This window comes from Rhipicephalus microplus, chromosome X (assembly GCF_043290135.1).
Source record: "Rhipicephalus microplus isolate Deutch F79 chromosome X, USDA_Rmic, whole genome shotgun sequence".
Classification (NCBI taxonomy): domain Eukaryota; kingdom Metazoa; phylum Arthropoda; class Arachnida; order Ixodida; family Ixodidae; genus Rhipicephalus; species Rhipicephalus microplus.
The window spans coordinates 210,639,825-210,649,010 of record NC_134710.1 but is presented as its reverse complement, the minus strand read 5'-3'; the positions used below and the strand labels follow the sequence as shown (position 1 = coordinate 210,649,010).

Here is a 9,186-nt window from a genome sequence, read left to right as displayed (position 1 = left end):
CCAAAACCACTTCATGATTATGAGAGACGCCGTAGTGGAGGGCTCCGGAAATTTCGACCACCTGGGGTTCTTTAACGTGCACCCAAATCTGAGCACACGGGCCTCCTGTGCGTTATTGGCTTGACTCGAAAAAAAGTTATTCAAAATATTGACGCCACTGCTTGCGCCTCTAAAGGTGTTAATTAACGCCCAGTTTTTTTTTGGTTAGCTGCTGTTACTGGCATCCTTAAATTTGGCTCGAAAATGGGTTCGTTTAGCCGAGCGAATCATAGCATTAACCTTGTTTCTGCTTTGCTTAAATTTGGCTCGCAAGTCTGAACAGCTAGGATAACGCTTACATTATGTCCAAAGTCCTTTTCTTTTACTACAGCGAGTAAATGTGTTGACATCCATTTATTATCCAATTTACGTTGTTTAATGTGTATCGTTCGTGTCGCACTTTCTTTTAAGCATATGAACGCTTCTACAAATTTATCGTAGAGATCACTAGGAGACGTTATTGACAACAAAGAATTACAGTCATAATGAGCTACCAGATTACCACTTTTTTTAATCTAGCACCGAAATTAGTTTTTTTTTGTATCAGTTGGCATCGTCGTCATATGTGGACAGCTGATTTAGCCGCAAACGAAGTAATGGTCAGCTATCTTCGTCTGTACTATTGCGGTTTTTGTGAGCAGGTTCTGCGCACGCACGAAAACGTGGTCAATGCACGACACGACGAGCTTGCCAGCCAAAAATTCCTCTCGAGTCGCTTGATTTATTCGGCAGTCTAAGCCCCATTTAGAAAGGCTGTCTAGATAATCAGCAACGAGGCCTACAGTGGGACGCAAAAGGTCAATGTTCACGTCTCCTATGATGCACACATGCTCTTCTATCGATAAGGATGATAGTGTGGACTCAAGTTCAGATAAGAAAAGGCGCTTATTGAAACTGTAGGCCGGTACACCGATAACAGAGTCACCGAAAAAGCGGGCGCATGCATGTAGCAGTTTGGTAGAGCAACTGAAAAGACGAAACGTTCTGGCAGCACTGACGACGGGCTCTTTAATGTGCTCTGGCGTGCTGACCACGTCAAATGGAGATATCGCCAAACTCTTGGTTCCACTTTTCGTACAAATCTAGGCTATCTGGTGACACGCTGCAGTGTATCTTCTCCAGTGGCTGCATAAAATCTTCGAGGTTGATTGCACGCATTTTTTTCCGGCTCAATCCTTCGTTGTTGCTCATGAGTGAGCTCTCTTATGGAGCCCAGAGCTGCGTCTTTGGCTAAAGCTGCCAGATCGCCCACCGAGTAGCCACTTGTCACTTTTGCCAGGTACTTCAGTTTCTCAATGGGCAGTCGGCTGTTCTGGTTCTTCAGGAGCTGTTGTATAAGCACCAGCCGTGCGTGCTCGTCTGGCAGCTTCACATACAACCGCTTCGTGAATCGCCTGAGTGCGGTATCGTCTAGAGCTTGCGGTCGATCGGTGGCAACTATAACAAAAATTCGCTCGTCACCTTCAGGGTCGAGCCCATCAAACTCAGCGAAAAACATTTTCCTCATCCTCCACACTGCCTCATGCTCGCTGTTTTTCTTTTCGCTGAGCAGGCAGTGCACCTCATCGACGAAGATGATGCTCGGTTGCACGGCTCGTGCAACTGAAAAAAGGACGTGCACTAGTTGTTCGCCTTCAGCAACACCTTTTGAAATCAATGAAGGTGCGCGGACGTGCAGCAATGTGGAGCGCGACGCGTGGGCCACTGCTTTGGCCAGCATCGCCTTTCCACTGCCGGGCGGCCCAAAAAGCAGCACACCTTTCGGCGGGGCCCGCAATCCTGTGAACAGTTGCGGTTGTTCTACGGGCAGTAGAACCGTCTCGGTGAGCGCCTGCTTGGCCAGTTCTTGGCCGGCAATGTCACTGAACAGCACCTCGGGCCCACCGTACACGATCTCGTTGAGGATCACCTGGGCAAGCCGCGAGTCAACACCCTTGAGTGTCGGCGTCCTTTTTTCGTCGCTGTTGCCGCGGAAGGATCCTTCTCGCAAACCGCGTCCTGCTGCTCGTGTCTGGGCTCGTGAAGCGACTGCCTTCGTCGCCAATCCGGGACGCGATGTCGTTGCCGGGTGACTGGTGCATGTCATACCAGATATTGGGTAAGGCTCCACATTCGGCACCGCCATGGTGTCTGGCCTGCCGTTAGACGCCGGTAGAGGATCGTTTGGGCGCTCTTCGACGTGAGCGCAGCGGCCACCGCTGAAAACGAACACCAACACTGTGAACATCCCGGTGCGGAGCATGCGCAGCACACGGAAAACCACGGACATGGGGTAGGCGCCGATGGTTCTGAGCGAGCTCAGTCGGGAGGTCGTTTTCTCGGCACCGGAAGAGTCGTGGAGCGAGATATGTGACAGAGCGACGCTGTTATCCATGAATAGCTCCCACACTGAAGCTCCTGGTCGTTCGCGGTGGCCGTCAAAGGACGTGGTATTGCTTGCTACACTCTAGCTGGCCTGAAGCCCTGATCCAAAGGAAGACGATGATGCGCGTGAACTCGAGCGGCGTGGCAGCAAATTGGTTGGTCGAACCCAAGAGGAATGCATCAACCCACTGCGTAGGATCGGCCACGAATCGCGCAGCAGGGGAATTTCGGAAACGAAAAAAAAAGGGGCGGGGGTAGAAGGGGTGAATGCCTTAAAAAGAGTTTTTTTTTATGAGAACGAAAAAATTATTTGTGCTGACAGTCTATTAGGAATTGATATAGAAGAAAACTTTTAAACATATAAATAATAAATATTAAAATAAAGATACATAAGTACTAATAAGGAAAATAAGTAACAAGCATATACTTGTGATATTAACATGGCAGCCGTATTGATTCTTTTGTATAGTTATATACCGCTCCATATATGTCCCTGTTGCAACGATGCAGTGCCGACGCCCCTAGGGAGAGTAATATTGTTTCAGACAGCTCGAGCCCATGTTTTCAGAATGTGTCAAAAATGTTTGTTTTAAATTTTTATACCTGCAGCATTTTGTGAAAAAGTGTTCTACAGTTTCTGCTTGTGTACAGTAGTAACATTGGGGAGAAAAAACAGAGCCAGGTCAGTAGAAATAAAAAAAAATATATGCTGAACCCGGCACTGTAATTCAGTAAATGTAATTTCAAATGGTCTTGTTGCCCACCATGAGCTGTACCACTAAAACTTAAGGTACTGAAAATCTATGTCATTTAGAACAGAAGAGTTGGCGTTTTCCTGCCATTATTCCTGTCACAATTTCGAAATCGCGTGATTGTATATAGGCAGCATTGTCCTGGAATATTCAGAACAGGGCCCTGTATTGATGCGGCCGCCAGTGTGTCTGCTGCTTCATGAAGTGTTAGTCCAGCGCTACCTGGCACCCAAACCAAGTGGACAAAACGAACATGATTGGGCATATATGTACAAAATTCTGATAAACAAGGCGATGTCTTTGGTACTACCAGAGCAGTGCAAACGAACAAAGAATCGATCGGCATAACCACCGAAGATATATATATATATATATATATATATATATATATATATATATATATATATATATATATATATATATATATATATATATATATATATATATATATATATATATATATATATATATATATATGTTGGGAGCTTGCGTATTGCCAATCACTGCCATTAGTTCTGCTTAGAATATCGGCGTAAAATTGGGCAGCCGTAGTGAGAAACGCCAATTTATTGCTGTTGAATAGGTGCCCACTCCTGCTTTCTCGGCATTAACGAAAGCATATGTGGCTATAACTCAACTTATCTGTGGACTATTGAAGTAGCCTTCAAGCAACACATTCAAATATTTGGTCGGCAAAAGTTCAGAATTTTTCGGAAATGTATAGTAGCGGGAGTAGAGGGACGTCGTCGTGAAGGCGGCCAATGCCAATCTCGCCACTTTATTTGTAGGCTGAAACAGAGCGGCGGCGGCGGCCAGCGTTTGACACGCCAGGCGCGTGAACTCGTTCTCTTTTCGCGCAGCTCATACCTCCGGTATGAGCTGTGCGAAAAGAGCTTCAGGTATGAAAGCTTCAAAAGCTTCAGGTATGAGCTGCGCGAGAGGCGCGGCGCGGTGGCTAAGAAAATGATGATGAATGGCGATGATGCTACAATTTTGTCAAAGTTTTTTCTTACCGTAGGACTGCGTTCCTGGGAGAAACTCACATCCCGAATTTTCACCCCTATAATGACTTACTCTAAGAGCTTTTGCACATAAACTATTTGGGACCGTTGTAGCTGAGACCACTCACAATGAAAAAAATATGTGGATGCGGGCTCGCTTATAGATACATATTAGGAGCGTCTCTGTTGGGAGGCGTAGATGTTTAAAAAAATGTTTGAACAATTATTATGCGAAACGTGGTTTGCAGAGAGGGCAGACATGCTTCATAATAAAGAACAATATTAGCGACAAACTTACGAAGACCTAAAGATAGGCGCAATGCCTCACGCTCTATAGATATGAGAGCGTAATTTGTAAGTGGGTCCCCCACTGAACAACGCACATCCAAACTTCAATATTGGGTGGACATTCATGCAATATATCATCAACAAAGTTCATCTACGCATTTGAAATCGACCATTGTTGGTGCGCCTGGGCAACCCAATTGCACGTAATCCCTTAGACGCAATTTACTCAATATGTGAACACGAATTAAGATGTGCAGTGTATATTATACCCAAGTACTTTGATGAGCCTACATGTAAAATAAAGTCCTGGACGTACATCAATGCGACTCGTACAGGAGAACTGAATGTAACTGCAAGAAGACCACTTTTGTTAGCAATAAGGGACATGCGCAGGTCACTAAGTCATACTTGAATGGCATTCAAATATGACTAAAATATTGTACAACAAATGTATATGTCATTAGAAGCTGAAAAATATGCTATAACGTCTGCGTATACATACACTTGCACTTTATCGTGAGTAGGAATAGGGATTAATAATACTTCGAATGAAATGGGTGAATGAACGGATCTCTGAACAACTCCCCTTATCAGTTTGTATTGTTTCGAAAAAGGCCCATTTTGCGAAAAATAAAATGTACACCCACTTAAAAAATTTTGAATCCATCATCATCGGCAACTTTATCACTTCGAAGTTTACTAACCAAGATGGCGAGCTCCATACTTCCATACGCATTAGCAATATCTAAGGTCACCAGAGTGGCGTATTGCTTTCTGTGCAGAGCAATTTTAATTCTAACCTCTAGGTCAACATGTGCACACCATATCAAGCACCCAGGTATAAATCCAATTTGAGAGTCACTCAATATATGATTTTGCTATACCCATTTTTAAGATGTCAATATAGAACCCGCTTCATTAGTTTACAAAATTCGAGGTGAAGGAAAAAGGCCAAATGTTGTCTATTGCATAACCAGCTCCCTGTTTTTTTTTTAAGTAGTACTTTAGCAACTTTCCAGTCAGGATGCCCCCAGGCATTGTCCATACAAAAGTTTATAAAGTTAACGAGATCGCTGAGGCACAAATCAAACATAATTTTTATCATCGCAGTAGTTATATTATCGGGATCTGGAGATAAAGCTGATAGTGATTGTACTATCTCTGACATCTCTTCTAGTGTGGGCGTCTTGTATTCATTAGCTTTATCAGTGAGCAGCAAAGGGTGGGGTAGCACCAATGTAAATCGATCTTTCAAGTCTTTCCCGATTGCTTCCAATGATTGCGACAATGCTGCGGGTAATAAACAAAATGATTCCATTTTTATGGGTGACAGAATCCTCTTTCTGTACCGCAGGAACCTGAATATGGCTTTCTTATTTTTTGTCTTCGACATGTAACTCTAATGTCTGGAGTTGTACTCTTCTTTTGCTCTTTCAACCGTTTGTCTGAATGTAGCAGCAACGTATTTAAGTTTTCCAATTACGTGGGCACTAGTTGTAGGGTAGTTTTCTCCAAGCTGCCTTTCGGCGCCTATAGTCGCGATCACAGTCAGTGTTCCATCATGGTGAAGAGTACTATTTTTAGTTGACTGCTTATTAAATTTGGCTTTATTCATAGGGGCCCCTATTAGCTGACATAAATTACGGGCTTTTACCTTCTCACTTTGCCCTGCCTGTTCATTTAGGCCAAATCGTAATGTATCTTTAAATTTGGTGTTCTAACCTGATTCCGGACATAATTGTTTGTCGAAGCAAGCACGCATTATATTTAAAAAAAAAACATTGGAAGGTGGTCAATATTTGTGGCCAATGTGATGGTGGACCAGGACGAAATAATACAAGCGGAGTAAGAAAAAGTCGGGTCTATCACAGAACGTGATAGATGCCAAATACATAAGTTGGGGATCTGAAACTCGCAGACTGTACGCCATTGAAACTGGCTCATTCTAATAATCGTTTGCCACTGGCGTAGGATCTATAACCCCACAAAATGTGAATTGAAATCTCCTGCGATGATTATATTATTTTTGCACGTGCTAGTGCGGAATCGAGTAAACAAGTATTCACAACCCTCTTGAGAAATATACCAATAACTACAGAAAATGGCGTATACAACCAGAAATAGATATATCTAGTGCTAAAATTTCACTCTCTGTCGATGTGGACTGACATGCTGTCTTCGCCCTATAAGCAAATCTCGTAGAGATGAAAATCGCTAAACCCCCTTTATATATACATGAATGGCGATATGAACGGAAGCAGTGATAGTGTCTAACATTAAAACATTTTCCGCAGATAACCATGTCTTTTTGCAATATAACGGCAGGGAACATGGTCTCTTGCAAAAAAGAGGGGCAAGCCTTGCTGCTCCCCTCAGGTAGCAAGGCTGGCGTGAGAGGCACAGAAAAGAAAGAAAAAGTCAGCGAGGTTGACTGCTGTTTGTAATTTCATTTAAGCTTCGAAACATATTCCTTTTTAATCTGGACTACAACACATATACTCAATAAGGGTTAAAAATGCGTAAAATCTCCAGAAAAATACTCGATATTGTTAGAATCAGGTTCATACGACAGTCTAATTTACTAGCTTAATTGCACAGTCAAAAGAACATTTATTTATTATTCTGTTTCTTATTTAATAAATTCTTTTTCACCATTGGACAATGTTCAAATTACCTTGTAAATTTTAAGCTACAGATGTTTGGCCAATCCCGCATGATGGGTATGTGCCATATTGTTCTAAGGCTCAAAACAAAATAAAACAGACGGGGCTCTGGCGCTAGACGGACGCGTCGACTCATTTTCTAATCTGTACTCTGTACTTTACAATTGGTGACAGTGGAAGTTTGGACCAAGTAGCAACTTGTTCCTGCTTATAACGTGCAACACGAAATAAAAAGGCGTGGAGTCATAGCATCACCGGCAGCGAACGCCAGCAAGCCTCGGCCAACCCGGCAGTTGCCGAGATCTCTTCAACCACTGCGGTTATTTCGAACATAACCAATGGCCAGGCTTTTGGGAACGGAACTTTTCGGCGTAGTTTATGTTGTGTTTTGGTTGGTCTAGTTTAAGTTCGGTTATGGAAGTTACTGAGTGGTGTCTCACTCGGCAATGAGGTAGAGTGATCATTCTTTGAGAGGTTCGACGCCGCTTTGCCTCACGTGTCCGCCATGTTTTACCCCACGCCGCGTTTTGTTTAAAAGTGCACGTGGCGCCTGCCGCCTTGTCACTCATATTCCGCAAGACAACTAGATGTTGTGTGCCACAGTGGATGAACCGTTGTAGGAATGGATAAAAGATGCTTTCTTTCCTAAGGGATCCTAAAAGAAGACTTTTATGTACAGCCATCAGCACCTTAAACTCGAACGCTCCTGCAAGTGGTCTCGGCTCACTAGGACTGAGGTCAGTGCCGCCAAGTGTTTAAAATGATAAGCTTGCTGCAGTTAAGGATAGATGGAGCGCGCGCTGGTTTCTCTAGTAAATTTGTTTCCAGTCCGCCTGACCAGCGGGTCGAATGCACTTACTTCGACCCGTTTTCGCCACGTTTCGCTCGTAGCTACGTTATCGCGTGCGCCCATGGCATTCGCTGTCATATTCGACAATAAACCATTGTGCGCGACAGCTTGGTGTTGCTTGTGTAGCTTGGTTTGTGTGTGTGTGTGTGTGTGTGTGTGTGTGCTTTCGTTGGCATACATTTGCTCGTCACTGCTGTATGTATGCATATGCACCACAGAAAGAAAAAAAAACATAGTTGATTCCTCCTTCAGAGGAATCGGTATAACACGAAAGTAAAACATCTTACAATAGCCCTCTTTACAGTCTCATTCGTCGTCTTCCCGTGAGCGCCCAACGTGAAGTGTACCACAGTCCTTTGATTTACATCCATTCCTGATTGCACCTCTGACTTTATGCACACCACTGAGTTCCCAAATGTAAGCCCTGGAACCATTACACCCTTCAACCGACCTCGAAGCACTTCATACCAATTGTATCCCCATAACGCTCTGTGCTCTATTAATGCAGCATTCCTCTTCCCCTTTGCTGCCGATGTTTTTTATGTACCTCCATATATCTATCTTCCTGATTTGCCCATACTCCGAGGTACTTGTACTCCCTTATCCTCAGTATTTCTTGGCCCTGCAATGAGACCACCTGGTCCTCGTAATCACTGAATACCATCAATCTACATTTCGTTGCACTAAATCCTAGTCTTAAAGCCTCGCCTTCTCTTCCGTGTATATCTGCCAGCCGCTGTATGTCGTCTTGACTGTCCGCAAATATAGATAATATCGTCAGCATAAAACAAACCTGGAAGCTTCTGCTCAACCAATGCGCCACCCTGTTGGTGTGACAGATTAAACCCAATGTTGCTACCTTCGAGCGCTTTTTCCATCCTCACCGTGTGCATACAGCTTGATAAACAGTGGGGACAAAGTACATACCTGTCTCAGCCCCTTGTTAATGCCAACGCTGTAATTGCTACTTATTCTTTCCCATTCTGATTTGTTTGATTGATATGTGTGGTTAAACGTCCCAAAACCACCATATGATTATGAGAGACGCCGTAGTGGAGGACTGTGGTAATTTCGACCTCCATGGTGTTCTTTGACGTGCACCCATATCTGAGCACACGGGCCTACAGCATTTTTGCCTCCATTGAAAATGCAGCCGCCGCAGCCGGGATTTCATCCCGCGACCTGCGGGTCAGCAGCCGAGTACCTTAGCCACTAGACCACCGCAGCGA

General features: G+C 44.1%; 1 protein-coding gene across 1 annotated transcript; it reads right to left on the bottom strand.

Annotated features, from left to right (window-relative positions):
• Nucleotides 1-636: 636 nt before the first annotated feature.
• LOC119188044 (spastin) lies at nt 637-2,534 on the bottom strand. Its single transcript, XM_037436050.2, is given in 2 exon segments — nt 637-1,215; nt 1,217-2,534. Coding segments are annotated over 2 exon segments (1,338 nt in total). The 5' UTR covers nt 2,414-2,534; the 3' UTR covers nt 637-1,074.
• Nucleotides 2,535-9,186: the final 6,652 nt, after the last annotated feature.